Source organism: Littorina saxatilis, linkage group LG8 (assembly GCF_037325665.1).
Source record: "Littorina saxatilis isolate snail1 linkage group LG8, US_GU_Lsax_2.0, whole genome shotgun sequence".
Classification (NCBI taxonomy): domain Eukaryota; kingdom Metazoa; phylum Mollusca; class Gastropoda; order Littorinimorpha; family Littorinidae; genus Littorina; species Littorina saxatilis.
In genome coordinates this window covers 64,369,382-64,391,380 of record NC_090252.1, presented here as the reverse complement: position 1 = coordinate 64,391,380, position 21,999 = coordinate 64,369,382, and the positions used below count along the sequence as shown (strand labels likewise).

The following is a 21,999-nucleotide window of genomic DNA, read 5'->3' as shown; positions in this document are numbered from 1 at the left end:
CAAAAAGGAAAAACATCGTTCAGCAACCTTTACACTTTGATATGAAGAAGGGCCCCATATACTGTCGAACTGCGAAAAAAAAAATTTTTTCTCTCACTCGGACACTGTTTGACGGACATGTGAAGTGCGCGCCAGGAACGACAATCTTCTTAGTTTACCTGATTAATGCCCTTAATTTTTGGTTCTGGTACTTTCAGTTCCGGCTGTTGTCATCAATCTACCAAAATAAAAGATCAAACGGAGTTTTCGATTTTTATTTCATGGTTCAGAAAAATATTGCTTATTTTCTGAAGTCAACCGTTTTAGCGAATCTTTCTTTGATTCTTAAAAGTCATTTCAGATTTTTGAAAAATAGTTAACGGTTAGTAATTACCAATACATCGTAAACAAACATATCGATTGGTTTTGGTAAGAAGACACAAGTGCGATGAATGTGGTACCAGTATTTTTGTGGTAAGTAAGGATGCATTTCTTTGCTGTAAGCACATTTACAATGCACATTTAATCTGTTTAGCAACATAAACGAAAGCATGGTACAGTGCCGCTTGTTTGTGGTCTATCTTTTCGCGGCAGATGCGTAACAATTAGGGTCTCAGTTGGAAAAAGCTGCTCGGAACCAGAGCAGATTTGGCTTGGGTTCTTTGAGTGTGAATGCTCGACGAGTGGCTTGACATTACTGTAGCCTACTTGAAACCATCATCTGTTTCTGAATTTGTCATCAGTTATGATTGAGCAGTCTCATAGGAATCGTCCATAAAATGTTAAACCGAAAAAGGGCAGACGATTCTGAATCACACAGGCTGCTGTACAAAATCAGATCTAAAACGATATTTTGAACTGCGACGTCTGCGTAAATGCCCTGTAACAAAATACCTTGTCCTGGTCATGTGTATACACATCAGCTTCTATTGGGAAGATCAGTATTTTATATTAATCACAAATACAAGATTAGAAATAGTTCTGAAGATCGCCTTTGATTTCAGTTTCAGCGGCAAACTAGCAGATCTGTCCAAACCGGCATCGTTTCATGGTTGAAACTTGAATAATCCCAAATAGATCTGAGTGGGGGTAAGTTTTATAGTATTTCAATTTTTTATGGCAGTTTTATTTAAAGATAGTGTAGTGGATGTCTCTGGTGAAGACTACAGTTATATGAATTTTTTGTTGTAATATTAAAATGATTGTTCTTTATTTACACAATTGAATAATTTGTATTTATTTGTTTGCAGATGACGGCATACTGAGTGCTCCAAGAACATACGCCTGCTGGCATTTTGTGTCTTTTCTGAAAACTTCGAGGCAAGCAGAAGTCACGGTCCTGGCCACACACACACAATGACATGAACAAGAAATGATATTTTTTCATGGGCATATCCAGTATTAAAACTTTATTACCATGCAAACGCAACGATTAGAATTTAGAGAAGGTCATCGGTCACACACACACACACACACACACACACACTGGGCGGATCCGGCCTTTGTATTCTAAGTGACGATTTTGGAAAGAAGTTGGCTAATTAGTTTGCTCAGGTTGCGCCAGATCTATCAGTTGTCCTTGTTGTGATTCAAATTTTTCTTCTTAATATATTTACTTTTTTGGAAGGTGTATTAGGGGATGTTTCTTGGCTCGGATTCATCCATTTTCCTTGTTTTTATCAGCATTTGTCGGACCCCCCCCCCCCCCCCCCCCCCTCCCCCCAAGGAGGTTGAACGCTTCGCGTCTTCAACTAAACGCTTCGCGTCGTCAAATTGTCCATAAAAGAAATTTGGAAACTCCCCCTTAAAAATGATGTGATCCGCCCCTGCACACACACAAACACACACAAATAGAGAAGTAATAAATGGATACAGTTTTTCTTTATTAAAATTACAATCAGATGTGGTCGTAGAACAGGCGCTGTAAACAAAACCTAGCATGATATACCACTTGTGTGATGTTTCGGTCAATATCTTTATTTTCCTTTCAGAAATACATTGGCGTGTTGAATGTCAAGGGAAGTGATACAAATGCTGCAGCGGGCTATCAAGAACGCGAAGGCAAACAAGGTAAATACCTACTTCTGACATTAGTTTACTTATTAACTCTTTCTATACTGGCCATTATCTCCCCAGTCTCTCCCCAGAAACTGGCCATTTGCATGGGTTTGTAAAAAAATTCTCAAAAATAAACAAAACAAGATGCAGCCTTCAAACTCATAGGTTTTATTGTGAATATATTGCTAAAACATATGCCAAAGTTTGGTTTCATTGTTGTGAAAAAAAATAAAAATATGATGTCCAGAATTTATGGGTATATTTTACGCAATACGAAAAAGGGGGTATGTATTTTGACTTAGAAGCATTTTTTCTTATGAAGGCTCTGTTTGCAACAAAACTGTTTCTGTTTACTTGTATGAAGATTGTGCTTACACAAAAACATAACAAATACAAACTGATTTTCCATTTGGGGGTCATGTAAGCATTGTGAACATGTCCGAAAAATTTGATCACACACCATGTGGTCGACATGCAGACCTGAACGGCCAGTGTATGGTGGCAGAGTTGGAAAATAGGAAAAGTCTTGATGCCAATCCTTCATCAAAAACCGAAGAAAATCGTCATTGTAATAAGTTTGCTTTATTCTAAATCAAACGACTAGGATAGATGACAGACACAACGACAAACACATTCAATTCTATGTAAAACATACACAATGCTCACGTTAACAAGCTGGCCATAACAATGTGCCCATCGTGCATGAAGTGTGGCTTTGGTCGGATCAGTAGCCGTGCTTTGTCTGCGATACTAAACATGAAATTTTGTTAAAGCGACGATTTAGCAATGTTGTTGTTGCTGCTGCTGCTGTCTGTTCTTGTCACGACATCTCGTTTTTTCCCTCCTGATTCTGAGAAGAAGCTGTTTAATTGTGATATCAGGCCTAGGAACCCCTGATTTTCACTTGGAGCATTCTCAAAGAAAATTAGCGTATGTTAAGAAAAATGAGTGTTCTCCACACTTTGTCTTTTGTTGTTCGTTGTCGTTGCATGTCTACCGTTCCACAGCCACCTACTATAGCTGATGGGGTCTATGTCGACCAAAAGAATGGGATTCACTGTAAGACTTTCAAATTGGCAATCTTGTATACAGGGAATACCACAGGGTGTAGTTCCTGTAGCGTTTTGCTAATATCAATGAAAGTCACGTGATGCTTAGCGACATCGTTAGAATTTGATGTTTTTCGATCTTTTTTTGATATTTCTTAGAAATTCGAGTATGGTTTGCAAGTTTTATTGAAAAACTGCACCCTGTGGGTTCCCTGTATACTAGATTGCCAATTTTAAAGTCTTAGGTATACAGGGAATCCACCTACAGGAACTTGACCTACAGAGAATCCCACTCTTTTGGTCGACATAGACCCCATCAGCCCTACTATAAGTGCAAGTGTTAAATGACGTATTTCCACAAAAGACAGCTTGCAGAGAATCATGTGATGCCAATGACAGGTAGGACATGTGGTAATACATACTACGTTTTGGAACCAGGGAAAATGCAGCACAAATTATTTATCAACCAAATTGATTGACTTGTGCACCACGACACAAGTTTTCTTTGATCCATAAAAGGTCTTTTGCCAGAAAAATTGCTCTGAACATCAAGTACCCTGCAAGTTGTCACACATTTACATTATTGAAATAAAAAGAAAACACACCAGTAACCAGGTTAGGTACGTTAATATCTATAATCAATATCTCGGCACGTTACTGCCTTCTTCGGGATGGTAAGCTGAAGATTATTGAACAAAATAATCGGTTTAGATTGTATACTTTGATTCCTGAACGAAGAAGCAGAGGTACTGCATACAACTAGGACTGTAATATCAGCTTTTGCCTGAAACACACACACATACACTTATAAAATTAATGCAATGTCATTGTATGAAGCCAGAACAATCACTAACTTACATAGTTGGTCACACAATTACCCATCACTGAACAATAAATCGAAGTCGGGTGGATTCAATGACTAAAGCAGTAAAGGCTTTGAAAAAACCCTTATCACAAAACATCCCCCCCCCAAAAAAAAAATTAACAAAATAAATAAATGAAATAAAACAGGTTGTGTATATAGCGCAGTAAACACCATGCAGGTACAAGCAAAGATTTGACAGTGATTATCCTTGTTTTATATAGCACACATTTTCTAGTTTTGATCTCTCTCTCTCTCTCTCTCTCTCTCTCTCTCTCTCTCTCTCTCTCTCTCTCTCTCTCTCTCTCTCTCTCTCTCTCTCTCTCTCTCTCTCTCTCTCTCTCTCTCTCTCTCTCTCTCTCTCTCTGGAAAGTAATTTATTGAGGGTTATTTGCGTTTGTATACACATTGGTGATTCGTAAACTATGTTGAAAGAGATTGTCAAACAATATTATATGGGGTGTCTTAAAAAAAATGTATATCAACAAAATCTGTCATTATTATCAGGCACACGGTTTTAACAAAGCTATGTCACGGAATGCAACATAAGTGGCTTAAAAAGTCGTGTTTTTGTGTGTGCAGGATATTCGCTAGGACAGGACCTCAAGCTGAACCAGCACAACAGCGATGCATTCTTCCATGGCTTCCACAAAAGTCTTTCACCTATAGCGGGCATTGCATACAGATAAATTCTTTAGACCAATTATACCTCTGTTCCCATGTTAAACATGGAATAATTCTGGACAAATGCGAGGACGTTAGCTTTTTTTTAATTTTATTTTTTTTATCATTTTACTTATCATTAAAACTTGTTTAGATTTCGATTCGTAAACCATTTACAGTAATCCTTTGTTTTTTAACTTTGTTCATCTTACCACAGTCACTTCGTTGTTTAGATTTATCATTAAATTTGTTACCATTATGCAGGAAAAATGTAGAATAAAACCAGGAGAGCTTTCGGTAGAAGATATTTCCTGTGTCAAAAGTTAATGCTTATTCTGATTGATGGGTGCTCCAAACTAAGTTATTTTGACTGCCTTATTCGAATTCATTTCCAAGACAGGGCTGAGAAGTGGAGAAGCTTAGGAGAATATCGTAAAAATTGTCTGGGTGTTTATGCAAAACTTTCGAATATGTCAGATTTTACTTTAGAGATTTTAAATACTGTTAACTGACAGAAATGCTATAACTTCTACACCAATTGACTGGATAACTTCATATTCAGCATACTTAAACTTGATTTTATGCATGTGCAGTTCACAAAGTGGCAAATTTGTAGGTTAAATTATCTAACTTTTGCATCACCAATGACACCAACGCTTTCGTGTCTGAGGATTGCCCTGAACCTAGCTGTAACTGCATGCTTTCTTCAGGTCATCGATAGCCTGGGGGTTGAAGGGGATGTTTTTACATACTCAGACATTCAAAATAATCAAAAAGGTAAAAGCCTGACGGGTTTAAATTAGGTAAAATTGGCTACTGCTCAATGTCAAAACTCGTTCTGTTTAATCGACCCCCGAATTTGGAGAAAAAAATTAAAATTGCACAAAAGTCAGACCATTCAATTTACAAAATTGCCACTTACTGGAAAGGCAGAACATAAACTGAAGATAATGAATACCATATATAAAATAATTGGTTCAACAGATGCAGAAGTAATTTGCATGGTTGTGGGTGTCCTTTTTAGGGGGGTCAACCCTGTAGAAGAGACGATTTTCTTTAATTATCAATCCGTAATATATTGTTTGTTATGCATACAAGATTAACATTGACAAATACTTCAAGACTCCTCATTGATCTTAAGAAATGTTGTGGTTTTTTTTGTTACTGACTGATTCACTTTCTATTCACTTTACTCTACATAAGTCACAACAAGAAAAGCAAGGGAGGTAATTTCTTGGGAAGAGGTAATTCTCTCCCCTCAGAACGATTGTTACATAGTTTGTTTGATTTTGTTCCCTTCTAATAAGTATTATTTAAAATAGATCTTTACATCTTGATGTGAAAGGCGCAGTACCCCCCTCCCCCCAGGATGTTAAATTCTAGGTTGTGTCCATGTAAAATCCTGATCCTAGTCAAGATCCGAGTTGGTTTTTCATGCAACTGTGCCTCTTTATGCCACTCAATTAGACATACTTTGCAATCCATAATTGCACGAAACTAAGTACAGGAAATACGTTGTTGTCGTGTTTTTAATATTACATAATGAAATAAAAAATGTCAACTGGTTTCGTGTTGGGCTTTCTCTCTCTGTCTGAATCTCATAATTACTTACTTCTGAGGCCTGAAATGTGTTGCAGGCATTGTTCAGCTTACATTTATTGTTACAATTTTTGTGGATATGTTATTAAGTGTGTCTGTGTTTCTATCATTCGTTATCAGTGTGGTTAAAAAAAAAAAGCACACGTCAAAGTAATTTACCCTTCATCATTATCAAAACATGCAGATACAGGTAATAAATATTTGTGATACTTTAAACAAATACAATGTTTGTTTGTTGCGTTTTTTTCTTTTTTTCAGAGCAAACACACATCGTATTTGTTCAAACGTGTATATTCTGCACTTTCTAATACCCTGCATGGATCTCCAAATCAAGAATAATGAAAAGGCGTCTAATAGCCCTGCAGCACTCACACGAACATGATAGAAGCTTGCATGCATGCACCCAGGCTCGCTGTCTTCGGCTAAAAGAGCTTACCGTTGGATCTTCGCTCAGACAAATGTAGCTGTCTTGTCCACTTGCTCCTGTCGCATAGATCTGCAATGTGCAACATCATTTTTGATTAATAAGTCTGAGGCACAGACAAACACACACGCGCGCACATTTGCGAGAGAATGCACGTCAGTCTATTCAATCAAACAGTATAAAAACATACCACAGACGTGGTGGTGGAAACTGGACATTCGCCGAAAAACAAAATCAAGAGATTCATTTGTGTGTGTGTATGTTTAATCAAAAGTTCATCTTGCGCACATTCAGTCTGTATGTAACAGGACCCATACCGTAAAAACTTCGAACAGATCTATTAAATTCTGAAATCCCTGACAAGGTTTTTTTCCAGTCATCTGTATCTGACCGAAGTAAAAACAAGTCGCGTAAGGCGAAAATACAATATTTAGTCAAGTAGCTGCCCTTTTTCAGCAAGACCGTATACTCGTAGCATCGTCAGTCCACCGCTCATGGCAAAGGCAGTGAAATTGACAAGAAGAGCGGGGTAGTAGTTGCGCTAAGAAGGATAGCACGCTTTTCTGTACCTCTCTTTGTTTTAACTTTCTGAGCGTGTTTTTAATCCAAACATATCATATCTATATGTTTTTGGAATCAGGAACCGACAAGGAATAAGATGAAAGTGTTTTTAAATTGATTTCGAAAAACAATTTTGATAATAATTTTTATATATTTAATTTTCAGAGCTTGTTTTTAATCCGAATATAACATATTTATATGTTTTTGGAATCAGCAAATGATGGAGAATAAGATAAACGTAAATTTGGATCGTTTTATAAATTTTTATTTTTTTTTACAATTTTCCGATTTTTAATGACCAAAGTCATAAATTAATTTTTAAGCCACCAAGCTGAAATGCAATACCGAACCCCGGGCTTCGTCGAAGATTACTTGACCAAAATTTCAACCAATTTGGTTGAAAAATGAGGGCGTGACAGTGCCGCCTCAACTTTCACGAAAAGCCGGATATGACGTCATCAAAGACATTTATCAAAAAAATGAAAAAAACGTTCGGGGATTTCATACCCAGGAACTCTCATGTCAAATTTCATAAAGATCGGTCCAGTAGTTTAGTCTGAATCGCTCTACACACACACACAGACACACACACAGACACACGCACATACACCATACCCTCGTTTCGATTCCCCCTCGATGTTAAAATATTTAGTCAAAACTTGACTAAATATAAAAAGCAGCCAGTACACGCATGGCCCCTTACACGACAATACATATGTGGCGAAAAAAGGAATCGAGAGGGGGGGAACAAGGAATAAATTAGATCCAGAAATAATTCCACTTCATCAAAGTCTCTTTTCAAGTGTGAAGTGATCAGATACTGTGGTAAAGATACGTGCTTAGTATCACAAATAAAAATACAAGCCCTAGGGTTTTAAATCAAGGAAACAATTAAAGTTAAGGAAAGATCAACAGAAATGTCGAGAACATGTAAAATATTGTACTTACAATCTGTTTCAGCATGCTCTTCGAATAATAATCTCCCAGTCAGCCTCGTGCTTACGACTTCGACAGGATGTTGCCTCTCACGCTGAGCCAGTACTGGAGTTAATTCAAAGGCCAGAGATGCAGTACAAGCACATTAGTTAGATCCAATTCATTTGCATTGCTACCTTGCCCAATTTATGGCTATTTCTGTTGGTAACATCACACATGTGGCAAGCAGTGCTTGTTGCCGACTCTGCTGGGACAGGGAGCAGACGATTTTATTTAGGAACCAAATTCTGATTGGTTAAAACATAAAACCGGAACTCAAAGTACCACTTGTTCTTTGGAAGTATCAAATCAAGAACAGATAAGCAGGTAAATCTGAAATGGGTTCAACACTTTTAAAAAATCGTAGTAAATCAGAAAACACAGTAAACGTTGGAAAAATCGTCCAGTATCGCTTCTACAGGTCTATACTTGGACAAAACATAAAGCAATTCAGTAAAGCTGACACTTCAAAATGTCTGTTTAGTTACACTTTAAGTCAGTGTTAAGGAACACTTCCACTACTGCTCAAAGTCTCTTTCCCAGAGTTGGTTCTTAAGTCAGTGTTAAGGTACACTTCCACTACTGCTCAAAGTCTCTTTCCCAGCGTTGGTTCTTAAATCAGTGTTAAGGCACACTACTGCTCAAAGTCTCTTTCCCAGAGTTGGTTCTTAAGTCAGTGTTAAGGTACACGTCCACTACTGCTCAAAGTCTCTTTCCCAGCGTTGGTTCTTAAGTCAGTGTTAAGGCACACTACTGCTCAAAGTCTCTTTCCCAGAGTTGGTTCTTAAGTCGGTGTTAAGGTACACTTCCACTACTGCTCAAAGTCTCTTTCCCAGAGTTGGTTCTTAAGTCGGTGTTAAGGTACACTTCCATACCTGCTCAAAGTCTCTTTCCCAGCGTTAGTTTTTAAGTCGGTGTTAAGGTAGACTACCGAAGTTTAGATCTGAAGATTGAATTGAAACAATCAGAGCAGTTATACAAATAAAAATAAAAATATTATATTTTCTTTCCAAGGCGACGAGGAGAACGGCAAGAGCGAGACAGAGGTCAAGGACAACAAAGAAAAGACCGAGACAGAGGTCAAGGCCAACAAAGAAAATGGATCACAAGCCAGCGCTACGAACTGGCTGGCGATCGGTCTTGGTGTGGCGGGAGCTGTTGCCTGTCTCGGTGTCGGTCTCGGCGTCGCGCTCCACTGCAGGAGGAAAGCGAGCGGTCAACAGAGCAGCCCCGGGACCGCCATGAACACCGGTGACACCGCACTCGTCGGTCAGTCTGGCCAAGACCCATACGACGCTATAGACGATAATGCCAGCGAGGCCAGTGCAGCGTCTGACGCCAACACGGCCAGTGTTGCCTCGTCCGATGTAGAATAATGCTGAACCCATTCCGGCTAATGTTGACATTTAATATCAAGTCACATGCGCAATCAAAAGATTCATATTACGGTAGGCTGTCCATCTGTAAACGAAACAATCACCTTGATGTTGTTTAATCTAGAACTTACAAACTTTAAATTTACAGATTTTCACAATGCGATGATTCCAAGACAAGATGTACAGCTGGCTTACCCTCACAAGATACCAAGGTCACTATAGGATCGAGCTGACATACATCACACACCTGCAGGATTGATTGATAACATCCCGTTTTTGTGAACTGATATTTGAGCTAGAGCGGGAGATCATTTGTTTGTTATTTTTATTGCACATACCGGGGGTGCGTCGTATTAGCATTTGCATTTCTGGTATAATGTTAGGTCACAGTGACGCCCCTGGTATAATGTTAGGTCACAGTGATGCCCCTGGTGTAATGTTAGGTCACAGTGACGCCCCTGGTATAATGTTAGGTCACAGTGACGCCCCTGGTATAATGTTAGATCACAGTGACGCCCCTGGTGTAATGTTAGGTCACAGTGACGCCCCTGGTATAATGTTAGGTCACAGTGACGCCCCTGGTATAATGTTAGGTCACAGTAACGCCCCTGGTGTAATGTTAGGTCACAGTGACGCCCCTGGTGTAATGTTAGGTCACAGTGACGCCCCTGGTGTAATGTTAGGTCACAGTGACGCCCCTGGTGTAATGTAGGTCACAGTGACGCCCCTGGTGTAATGTTAGGTCACAGTGACGCCCCTGGTATAATGTTAGGTCACAGTGACGCCCCTGGTATAATGTTAGGTCACAGTGACGCCCCTGGTGTAATGTTAGGTCACAGTAACGCCCCTGGTATAATTTTAGGTCACAGTGACGCCCCTGTTATAATGTTAGGTCACAGTGACGCCCCTGGTATAATGTTAGGTCACAGTGACGCCCGTGGTGTAATGTTAGGTCACAGTGACGCCCCTGGTATAATGTTAGGTCACAGTGACGCCCCTGGTATAATGTTAGGTCACAGTGACGCCCCTGGTGTAATGTTAGGTCACAGTGACACCCCTGGTATAATGTTAGGTCAACGTGACGCCCCTGGTATAATGTTGGGTCACAGTGATGCCCCTGGTGTAATGTTAGGTCAAAGTGACGCCCCTGGTATAATGTTAGGTCACAGTGACGCCCCTGGGGTAATGTTAGGTCACAGTGACGCCCCTGGTATAATATTATGTCACAGTAACGCCCCTGGTGTAATGTTAGGTCACAGTGACGCCCCTGGTATAATGTTAGGTCACAGTGACGCCCCTGGTATAATGTTAGGTCACAGTGACGCCCCTGGTATAATGTTAGATCACAGTGACGCCCCTGGTGTAATGTTAGGTCACAGTGACGCCCCTGGTATAATGTTAGGTCACAGTGGCGCCCCTGGTGTAATGTTAGGTCACAGTGACGCCCCTGGTATAATGTCAGGTCACAGTGACGCCCCTGGTATAATGTTAGGTCACAGTGACGCCCCTTGTATAATGTTAGGTCACAGTGACGCCCCTGGTGTAATGTTAGGTCACAGTGACGCCCCCGGTATAATGTTAGGTCACAGTGACGTTCCTGGTGTAATGGTAGGTCACAGTGACGCCCCTGGTATAATGTTAGGTCACAGTGACGCCCCTGGTATAATGTTAGGTCACAGTGACGCCCCTGGTGTAATGTTAGGTCACAGTGACGCCCCTGGTATAATGTTAGGTCGCAGTGACGCCCCTGGTATAATGTTAGGTCACAGTGACGCCCTTGGTAGGACATTATCATTTGCTTGAAAGTTTGGCAGTAGATCAGCAGTCAATTTGCGTCAGGTTGATACTTTTTGTGACGAAGGTGAGGCATACGAGCGGGTGGTCTTCTTGTTAGCTGTGGCACCATACATGTCGCAATCAGTGTTGGACTGTGTTAATTCAACTTATACAACTCCTGCAATGCAACCGAGGGGTGGATTAAATCTAGTTGATTAATTTTAGACAAGTGAGAAATTAGAACGAACTACTTTGATTACACCAAAAATCACACGTGGATTATTCGAAGTAAGAATAAAGAGGGCTAAAAAATAATCAACACTAGAATTTATTTTTAGAACATTTGAAACCCAGACGATTGGACCCTGTTGCGGAAGAATACGTACAACGTTGACTCAAAACTGTAACAACAATGGCTGACGTGTATGAAGTACACGCATACCTCGCCAGGTTTGTTTCTGTGACTATAGTCGACAGACGATGCCATTTGCTTTGTGTGTGTTTTTGTTGTTGCTTACTGTACGTGTAAAATCCAGTTCTTTAACAGGCAACAAACCTTGCAAATTTCCAGAAGCTGCAATCTGAAGCGACCTATCTCTGATTCTAGCAGACGATCTCTCCAATGTTTAACACAAAATCAGCAAACTCTCCTGTCACATAGAACGTCCATTATATAGTGCAATGTTGAAATGAAGTTACCGGTCTGAAACATTTAGTCGTTTCTTCTGAAACAATCCTTGGTCTCTTATCATCTACAGATTTACCGCAGCCTTCACCACGCGAATTCACAACAGAAGTCAGACTTTCGAACATATACAATCTACGTAGGCAAGCACAATACGTCATGACGTCATATGATTCCTAGCATATTGACGTAATGCTAAACATCCGGTTATCCCGAGTTTTCTCCGTAATATATGTCCGTGGGTTTTTCAATGTTCGGTTATTTCCGTGGCTTCATGCGGAAAGGGAACCGTCGTCTGCTATCAACGACATGGACCATTCTGGTCCTTGGTGCTGACAAAAACATGATTTTAACACAGAATGTAATGTCAGAATAGCTATATAAACGCTATTGTGTTTTAATCGTAGCAATGGGGTCCGATATTTAGACCAGACAAGTATAATGCCGACGAGTCGGAGACTAAGAATAAAGTAAAAGAATAGGGACTATTTGAATGACGCGCATTTGACACTCTGAGTGATTAGGCTGAAATGAAATTGCGTACAAAATGTCGTCTGCATGACTGCATGTTCGACCCGTGTTGTTCGTTGTATAAATAGCTTAAACAATGACGACAACTCGTTGATTACTGGAAAATAAACCACTCGTGGGTATTTGCAGCCGCTTGGTAATTCACTCGTGTGCTCCGCACACTCGTGAATTACCAAGCGGCTGCAAATACCCACTCGTGGTTTATTTTCCAGTAATCAACTCGTGGTCATTGTTTAAGCTCTATTTAACAGGCTTGAACAGAAAAACACTTGTTTTAATTTGTTTTTACTTATAGTAAACTTTTATAATATATAAAAGCTGCAATTATAAGCGGCGTTATTGTTTAGGCCTTTCTATTGTTTTTGTGGCTATTATATTAGTGCAAACCTGTTTATATCAGATGTATTCATTGAACAGATTATTACTCGGTATTTCAATGCCGTGATTTGTCATAACACAATGTCGTCGTCTTTCAGTCGAAAAAACCCACACAGAAACTACTTTCGATGTTTTCACTGTCCGTGCTTGCGTGAGTTCGTGCGTTCGTGCGCACGTGCTTGGGTGCTCGCGCGGGTGCGTGCGCGCGTGTGTATTGTGTGTGTGTGTGTGTGTCAGGGGCGGATCAGTTGCTTTGCCAGGGGGGGTGCACTTTGAATCGAAAGTGAATGTGATGGGCGCGAAGCGCCCAAGTTTGCTAGGGGGGTCCGGGGGCATGCTCCCCCGGAAAAAATGTTGGCCCAAAGAAGCAAAATGGTGCCATCTGGTGCCATTTGAACTTAGAAATGGTCAAAGAATCAGCTTTCTAAATTAAATTTTTTTTTTTTTTCACATTTCGTCAGTTCCTGAGCAGCTCTGTTCGTGTTCGTGTGGTCTGCGTTCTATCGATTTTAATGTTAGAGATGCGTTAACTTGACAACTGCCCTTGTTCTTCCGTTCACTTTGTATCCGTTTAGAAAGGTCAGTCAAATGTCACCGTAATCAAATGTATTCGAAATCATGTTGACACTCCTAACACGGATACGCATTGACCAACCACTGAATGAATGGCACCGAAGTAATTTCTCAACAAAAAAAAGATTTCCCTGGATTCCCTCCGATTTAGAGAATTTGAAGGCTCCTTTTGTAAGATGACGGCCTAAAAACGGTTAATTGATGAAAGGAAGTAACGGTTGCAAGTTGGTGCCGATATAGTTTTAGCTAAGACGTGTACCTGTACATCTATCTATGACGTCACCATACAAGTACTGGAAACTTGGTCCAACAGATTCTCCTTACCTGGAAAAGCAACGCGAGGCAAACGATGTACGATTCACTCTGAGAGAGAAATGTGTGCTGGAATACTTTCTCTCTTAATGCAGTTATATAGGTATGACGTCAGCCGGGCGGCAGCATAAATAAACTCCAGACTGAATGCTTACCCGCCAATTTCATAATAAGTTACAATTATATTTTATCTAGAGAGAAAAAAGCATGTCAAGATCTTGCAAGTGAAGCTAATTTGTGGTAACGTTTGGTAGATTTTGCCCCAAAATACGATTCATTAGAAAACGCACCGAATGGTTATTACGTCCCTTGAATGAGAAACGAAAGACTAGGCAATGAAGGAGATTTCTAAGTCAAAAGACAACTTTTCATCACGAATAAGACTCCATGAGTGGAATCTGGGGTCCAAAGTTCGATCAGCAGTACGTTAGATGGGAGGGGGGATAGAGGACCCCAAAGGGGGGGGGGGGGTGTATCATCACGATCACGGGAAGGGAAATTTTAGCTTTCACGATCACAGTTACCTTGATTTTTGTTTTCACGATCACAAACACCTTGACGAATAGAGGATCATAGAGTGATACAGCTGTGAAAAATGTACGTTGAAAATAAAATGCTTTGCAATAATGCCCATCACGATGACGAAAACAAATGACGATCCGATCACGAGACTTGATTTTTTTTGTCATCACGGATCACGGGCAAAGTCCCATCACGATCACAGAAATGGAAATTTCGGCAATCACGGTCACAGAAAGGTCGAAAAACGCCAATCACGGTCACGATTTTAAACCCTATTTGCCAATTTGGGGCCCTCGGGATAGTCAGTATGGAGTTTATGTGAGATAAACAAAACTGGCTGACTTCCTACCGATAGCCGCATGTCTTCTTCTCTTCAGTGCGAATAGATCCACCAACACTCACTCGTTTCATGAAAACAGCTCATGTTAATCCGATATTGCATAGGCCTACCCTAAAACTAGTCATGTTATTTTACTATGCTGAAACGGAACAGACATTCTACAGAAACCAACGCATTCGTCTTTATCACGATCGCTCTCCAGAATCGAACTACATGTCGTCTTGGCTACCGCGACGTGTACAACTTGGCAAACGTATGACGTAAAAGCTGAAGTTGATGACGTTATACGTACATGATGTCCTACAGGTTCTACAAAAAAAAGTGTTATCTGGAAAACAATGTCACCGCACATTTCTCATGTCTTGTTGATAGCCCTGCTGTGCTCAGTGCTGCAAACGGGTAAGAATTTATATTGTCTGTACTTCCAAACTTACGCTGACGTTCTTATGCCTCTGTCCATATGCTGCCGTGTTTCAGGGAGGATTACCTAACTGAGCTCTGCATATCTGTCTGCCTGTCTGTCTGTCTGTCTGTGTATCTCTCTCTGTAGCTCTCTCTATCGCTTCATCTCTCTCTTTTTCTCTCTCTCTATCGCTTTCTCTCTCTTTCTCTGTCTGTCTCTCTCTTTCTATCTCTGTCTCTGGCTCTCTCTCTTTCTTTCTTTCTCTCTGTCTCTCTCTCGCTCTGTCTCTCTCTCTCTCTCTCTCTCTCTCTCTCTCTCTCTCTCTCTCTCTCTCTCTCTCTCTCTCTCTCTCTCTCTATCTATCTCTCTCTCTATCTCTCTTAGTTCCAAGAAAAATCGCCTGAGCGTTTCTAGAGTATTGGTTGTAAATTATGGACAGCACTTGACGCAGAGCACCCTTGTAAGATAACTCTCCGAGCCTACGTCAGTCATATGAAACCGCGTGTATAACCGACGCGATGAAATCATACGATGATAGTTGATACGTACACGTGTTGTTTTACGGCCTCATGGTCAAACCATTATTAGCGGTAAAATCTATCCCGAGTTATGCTGATGAAAAAAACAATGCCCCCAAAGGAGGAAATCACACCTTATAGAGATACCCTTTATCACCCGAGCGTGACTGTCTGTTAAATGTTACACCCACTTGCCAGACCAACTGAAGCGAAACATTTGCTCGCCATGTGGTGCGGAACTTCACACGACAATAAAAGACTGCTTCAGTGGTCAGGTCGTAAAACACTCACTCCTTGCATGCGAGGTCGTATCTTCGCTTTTCACCAGAGAACCACTTCATCAAGTTCAAGCAGCTTTTGATAAGAACGAAAGTAGAAAACCCGACCATTTGATGATCTGCAACCTTCCACATGTAACTTTCATGTAACTGAGTCATTTAGACACATCTTGTTTTATGATAATTATGAGAAATAAAGGGATGTAGGTTCTCTGAATATATTTATTCAAAATGTGCATCAAGAGCAGTTGAGAATTTTTTTTAATTTTTTTTTTACTGCCTTTCACGCCTGGTGGCGTGTAGGGCAGCGACGTTGAGAATTATGAGAAACCAAAACTCTGGAACCTGGGAGAATAAAAAGCATTGAAATACAAAACAATTAACAAAGCAAATTTGAAAGCGATTTGTGTAAAGTCACTTGTTCATTTCAACACTTGTTCTTTCAGGTGCCTGTTGATTGTTGTTCTCTCAGGTGCCTGTTGCTTGTTGTTCTCTCAGGTGCCTGTTGCTTGTTGTTCTCTCAGGTGCCTGTTGATTGGTTCTGCGTAACTCTCACCTAGTCTCGTTGCACGTTTTTAGAGCACTTACGTCCCTTTGTTACTAAGATTACGGCGCGCTGGCTCATTTGATGAGAAAAAGGCAAGTTTGGGAATGTGTTATGATATATTGCATATCTAGCAGACAGATTTACACAAACTGAACATGCTAGATCCGTATATTTGCACACATTAAGAGTATGACACACAAACTGAAGGATACAGAACCCACGGGAAATGGGAGCGTACACCAAGTTTTATTAAGGAGGGTTTGGCACCGTATCCCAAAATGTGAGGGTACTGTTATAAAAGGCCGTATTGTGCCGCAGTACGTCATAGTACAACAAACCCCAAATAACAAAACATAGGGGAGATATAGTTTAACGCTTTGAATATAAAATTGCTTCGTCTAGTGCAGTGTACATTTACAGGCAAAGGCAAATGGCCGAAATGTAATCCATAATGCCGCACTTCCTACCAGAAAACACAATCTACATTCCCGTAAAGGCAAAGAATACACATGTATATTGTGTTACGTAGCTGCATTGAGGAGTATCGACTCATTATATTTCATGTTACTGTTAATCGATTTACTTGCAATTTAGCCAACCAAACATGTCTTTAATGCAGCAACATACATGCATCTGTTGAAGAATTGCTGCAAGACCCAGCGTAAATGGCGATATAGGCATTAAACCGGGTGTACCCCTTCCTCAGGCGTGAGTCATGTTTGAGCAAGGATTGAGAATATTACCCACTTTGACACTGTAACCACAATAACACACTGCAACACAATTTCCATTACGTGTTGTTGAGAATGTCGGTCTAATGCTAAACAAATGCTGGCGTATTGTGCAAACTGTTTATCAATGATTCCTGTGTTGTTGATGAAAAGAGTGACGAAGAGTCGCATCGACAGTTCTATTCGGTGGCCTTCTATTCATTGTGCATGTAAGTTTGTGTCAGCAATCAGTACGTTTGCATTTGAATTAAATGCATGTGTCACTTAATCAACAGTTCCCTCTTGTTGTGTTATGCTGCAGGTAATGGTCAAGACGACCCCACTACCATCACAGTCACCCCGGCAACACTGACCTTGATGCCCGATGTGTCAGACAGTACTGGAGGACAGGTCACAATATTGTGCAGGGCATCTTCAGTGGGTGATGATGAGATAATGACAGCCATCAACATTGAGCGAGTGCTACACGCCAGTCCTAACGCTGACCCTGTGCGGGTAGTAGCAGCTTCTGTGGTAAATACGGATGCAGTGTTGATGCTGACGTCACTTCAAGGCTCTGCCACCGTGACTGGCAGTCTCAATGGCAAGACCATCACGCTGACCCTGAACAGAGCTAACTGTGGTGATGCCGGCATGTACATCTGTAATGGTGGTTCAGTATTAGACGGTGGAACCAAGAGTTACACATCTTCCAGAAATCTGACAATTGAAGGTAACTATATTTTTTCTTTAAATGAAAAGTTAGAAAGTGGGGCACTTAAAACACAGGACATCTTGAGGTCCTACACTGACACACGTATTTCAAACATTGTAATATAAATGCCGTGTAACCATAGGTTTTGTTTCATCCGGTTTTTAACCAATTTTATGTCTCTCTCTCTCTCTCCGTCTCTCGGTCTCGAATAGCATTAACTGCTGAGGAGACGATAAACAATAATAACCGTCTCTCTCTCTCTCTCTCTCTCTCTCTCTCTCTCTCTCTCTCTCTCCGGCATGTACATCTGTAATGGTGGTTCAGTATTAGACGGTGGAACCAAGAGTTACACATCTTCCAGAAATCTGACAATTGAAGGTAACTATATTTTTTCTTTAAATGAAAAGTTAGAAAGTGGGGCACTTAAAACACAGGACATCTTGAGGTCCTACACTGACACACGTATTTCAAACATTGTAATATAAATGCCGTGTAACCATAGGTTTTGTTTCATCCGGTTTTTGGGATAGGGAACAACGTGCCGGCCAAGATGACTAGTGTTATTACTAGGTCTCGCACGAACAAATCACTTGAAGTGATTGAACTGAAAAGAGACCCAAATGAAATTACTTTTAAAAGCGACAGTAGACTTCTTCCAGTTTGGAAAGCTGTGCTGCGACACAGATACCTTGTTAGTTTACGATCCCAGGGCTATGAAGCAACCTGGGAGGATTTCTCAAGGATTGAAAAGAAACTACACCCAGTCCATCATGACTACGACGATTCTGAGTCGCTAACTGTGGTGTCCTTCCCTCCAGATGTTGTGCAGACGACAGTGCGTCTGTACAGTGGTGGTCACAAGCTACTTGTGATGCACATCTACGCCACCAACACAATACTGGTACAGGGAAAGCAGTGCATCGCGTGGGTGAAGGACGAGTTCCAACGCCTGCAGGCTGTTGTCCACATTATGGCCGAGCTGTCCTCCGTCACCACTGAGGCCGTGACCACAGCTGTCAAGGACGTCACCCTTGTCCCCCCTCCACTTACTGCTGGGGACAGCGGTACCAACACCGAAAACTGCAATGCCAAAACTGACACCTCTGCTTTCAGCACAGCCCCCACTGTCAGTAGCGAGGACGGTACTAGTACTACCCGTGTCAGTGGTGTCGGGGCGGCTATCACCAACGGCAGTGCCGATCCAGGGGTCAGCAATGCTGACAGCGCTGCTATTGATGACGAAGTTCCCACGGGTACCACTGACAGTACCAACACCCTTGTCCCCCCTCCACTTACTGCTGGGGACAGCGGTACCAACACCGACAACTGCAATGCCAAAACTGACACCTCCGCTTTCAGCACAGCCCCCACTGTCAGTAGCGAGAACGGTACCAGTACTACAAGTGTCAGTGGTGTCGGGGCGGCTGCTATCACCAACGGCAGTGCCGATCCAGGGGTCAGCAGTGCTGACAGCGCTGCTATTGATGACGAAGCTTCCACGGGTACCACTGACAGTACCAACACCAACCTCAGCAACAACGAAACGGACACGGCATCACTTCTGCATCTACGAGACACGCTAGACGCACTGGTCACCGAATTCCGTGACTACAAAGTGCAAGTGTCACGCGAGTTCCGTGTCATTGAACAGCAGCATGAACGAAAGCTGCTGGATTTGCAAGAACGTCAAGAGGCCAGCGACAAAGAGACAGATTCTCTCCGCAAACGATGTCAGTCACTTGAAGACAAAATCAAAGAACTTAAACGTTTAGATAAAAAGTCCATCCGTAATGAAACTTCGTCCAACCACCCGCAAGCAGACGACCGTGACGTCTCCGGGCAATCTGATGCGAAGCCAATTCAGACATTGATCAACAATGGGCGCTACGCTCAACCCTCGGGTCGCTCCACCGTGCCAACTGTATCCTTGGACCGTACAGTGTCTGATACTGGGTCGCCGCCCACCTCCCCGAAGCAGGAAAGAGTTTACAATGCTCTTCTGTCAGAGAAAGACTATGTGCCCCATACACCGACATTGCGTCTCCCCCCGTCATGTAAGACATTACTGATAGGAGACTCAAACCTGAAACACATAGACAGGAGACGACTAGACAGATCAGGCCAAACACAGATTAGAACATTTAGAGGAGTAAACATAGCACAGCTAACACAGATTATTTGTACAGGAGCTATCTTCCCACAGGTAGGGAAACTTCTCCTAAATGTTGGCACTAATGACTATGGGGCTCAAGATGTTGACATTGTACAGGAGTACAAAAAGCTATTAGAAGCCATTGCCACCCATTTCCCCACAGCCACAACGTTTGTCGCAGCCATCCCACCGCAGAGTCACCACAAAAGGAATGAAAAAATCTCCAAGATAAACAGTGAACTGGCAAACATTTGTGGAGAGAACGTATCCTTTCTGTACGTCTCTGAAGTCCGTTTGGAAAAGGGACCAACAAGGGAAGATAAACCCTGGCCTTCTTGCGGACAAAGTCCATTATTCCGCGAGAGGACTGTCATTGTTGCTGCGAGAAGCAAAAGCGGTGCTTTATGAAGCAAGCACTGACACTAAAAAGGAACACGCATCCTACGCCAGCGTGACCAAACAGAACACAAGAACGTCGCCATCTGAACAAGGCCTGCAGCGACCATCCCAAGTCGCCCCTTCTAACAAGGCAGACGAGCGACAGCACAGCGACCAGGACCAGCGCAACCACAAGCCTGCTGCTCGTCCGGCTCCGTGGCAGACTCTGCATACCCAGGAGCGGATGCAGCAGGCACCACAGCGACACCCGTCAACCGGACAGCCGCCACTCCCCATGTGGTTGCAACATCAAGCAATGAGTGATGACCCTGTGAGTCACACTCAACACATGCCCCCATCACCACATATGCCTTTCTCATCAATGTATAATCCCTACTATCCTCCATTCCCTTACCCACCTCCCATGTACTATGCACCTGGCTACCCTGCTCCTCACAGACAATATGGAGCGCCCTGGGTCACCCCATCGTCACACTTCACCGCTCCCTGGGCAAGTAGCCCTCAAGTCGCTTGACACCTGCCATTATCTGTTTAACGAGAGTGGAGTAGTGTGTGTGTGTGTGTGTGTGTGTGTGTGCGCACGCACACATGCTTGAGTGTGAAAGAAATAAGTGAGAGAGAGAGAGAGAGGAGGAGGAAAGGAAAAGAGCAAAAACCAATCAAAAACTGTTCCCTTTCTTGTGACCGGACTTTAAAACACGTGCTGGTGCACTGTGACTGTTCCCTTCCCAGATGATTTGTTTTCTGATCTTCAAACAAATAAATCTTCAGAATTGTGGTCGACGTTTACCGCGGTTTAACTGTGTTTTGCGGTGTCAAACGTACTCGTGTGTTTAATGAGAACATTAATTGATTCACCAGAACATTTTGTGTTTCATCAGAACATTATGTGTTTCATCAGAACATTGAGCTCGCTAAAGTGAGTTTGGCTGTTGTTTAAGACACTGTGTTACCCTTTCTTAGTTGACCTGGATTGCTTTACAACGGACCTTGTTGCCTCCAGTGTGTGAAACCGGTTACGGCCACGCAATCTTCGATTCAGTGTTTGAGGCATAATCGTGCCCCCTCCGCCTCCCTTCCTATTATATAAAGTGAAGACCGGGCGGCTGCGCTTGTGTTTACTGCATTGTCTTCGTATTTTTGCAAAGGCCCTTGTCCTAGGTTTGGGGATTCACTGATTGTAACCTCCCTTTAATTTTTCAATTTTTGGTCAAGTTTCTTCCCTTCATTAATTTTGATCTTATATCAGAGTAATTGTTTGTGTGTGCGCGTGTATGTGAGTCATTAGGGCTGCGCAACTGTCTCACTTTCTCTTCTTTTTTTGTTTGTTTGTTCAATCTTCTTCCCATTTTGTGCTTGAATTTTTGCATATTTTGTTGTTGCTGTTAAATTGTTCTAATAATTATCACACTTTTATTTAATGTCAACGGCGGATTCTTCTCTCCGTATCGGGCATTTGAACATTTACCATTTAGTCAACAAAGTGCCTGATGTTTGTGTATTTTTGAACAAACAACCACAGCTCGTACATCTTTTTGGTGTTTGCGAAACACGTCTAGATTCGCGTGTTTCGGACAGCCTGATTGATATTCCAAATTACTCTGTTTTACGACG

The 21,999-nt window shown here is 41.9% G+C and overlaps 2 protein-coding genes and 2 long non-coding RNA genes across 4 annotated transcripts in view; 3 read left to right on the top strand and 1 right to left on the bottom strand.

The window, feature by feature from the left end:
• Positions 1-9,751, top strand: part of LOC138974134 (uncharacterized) — a 36,580-nt gene extending 26,829 nt beyond the window's left edge. Inside the window, exon 5 of the mRNA XM_070346823.1 lies at positions 9,185-9,751. Coding sequence (XP_070202924.1) covers positions 9,185-9,546 — 362 coding nt within the window. The 3' untranslated portion in view covers positions 9,547-9,751. The remainder of the gene's footprint in view (positions 1-9,184) is intronic.
• On the top strand, positions 1,949-6,435 carry LOC138974132 (uncharacterized). Its single transcript, XR_011458324.1, has 2 exons — positions 1,949-2,049; positions 4,531-6,435. It is a non-coding gene; the product is annotated as an uncharacterized lncRNA (long non-coding RNA).
• On the bottom strand, positions 2,038-8,663 carry LOC138974133 (uncharacterized). The gene is made up of 3 exons (XR_011458325.1): positions 8,144-8,663; positions 6,647-6,706; positions 2,038-3,870 (listed from the first exon to the last, which is right to left on the bottom strand). It is a non-coding gene; the product is annotated as an uncharacterized lncRNA (long non-coding RNA).
• A 5,250-nt stretch (positions 9,752-15,001) lies between the features above and the next one.
• On the top strand, positions 15,002-20,883 carry LOC138974807 (serine-rich adhesin for platelets-like). Its single transcript, XM_070347535.1, has 6 exons — positions 15,002-15,062; positions 17,442-17,852; positions 18,653-19,755; positions 20,104-20,156; positions 20,437-20,695; positions 20,824-20,883. The coding sequence occupies exons 1-6, from the start codon at positions 15,002-15,004 to the stop codon at positions 20,881-20,883; spliced, it is 1,947 nt and encodes a 648-aa protein (XP_070203636.1).
• Positions 20,884-21,999: the final 1,116 nt, after the last annotated feature.

Excerpts from the sequence above, each read along its gene's own strand:
- LOC138974807 (XM_070347535.1), top strand. The coding sequence starts at position 15,002 with ATGTCACCGCACATTTCTCATGTCTTGTTGATAGCCCTGCTGTGCTCA. Across the intron at positions 20,157-20,436 it reads CATTTCCCCACAGCCACAAC|CGTGACCAAACAGAACACAA; the intron begins GTTTGTCGCAGC and ends ATCCTACGCCAG. Across the intron at positions 20,696-20,823 it reads AAGCAATGAGTGATGACCCT|ACAATATGGAGCGCCCTGGG; the intron begins GTGAGTCACACT and ends TGCTCCTCACAG.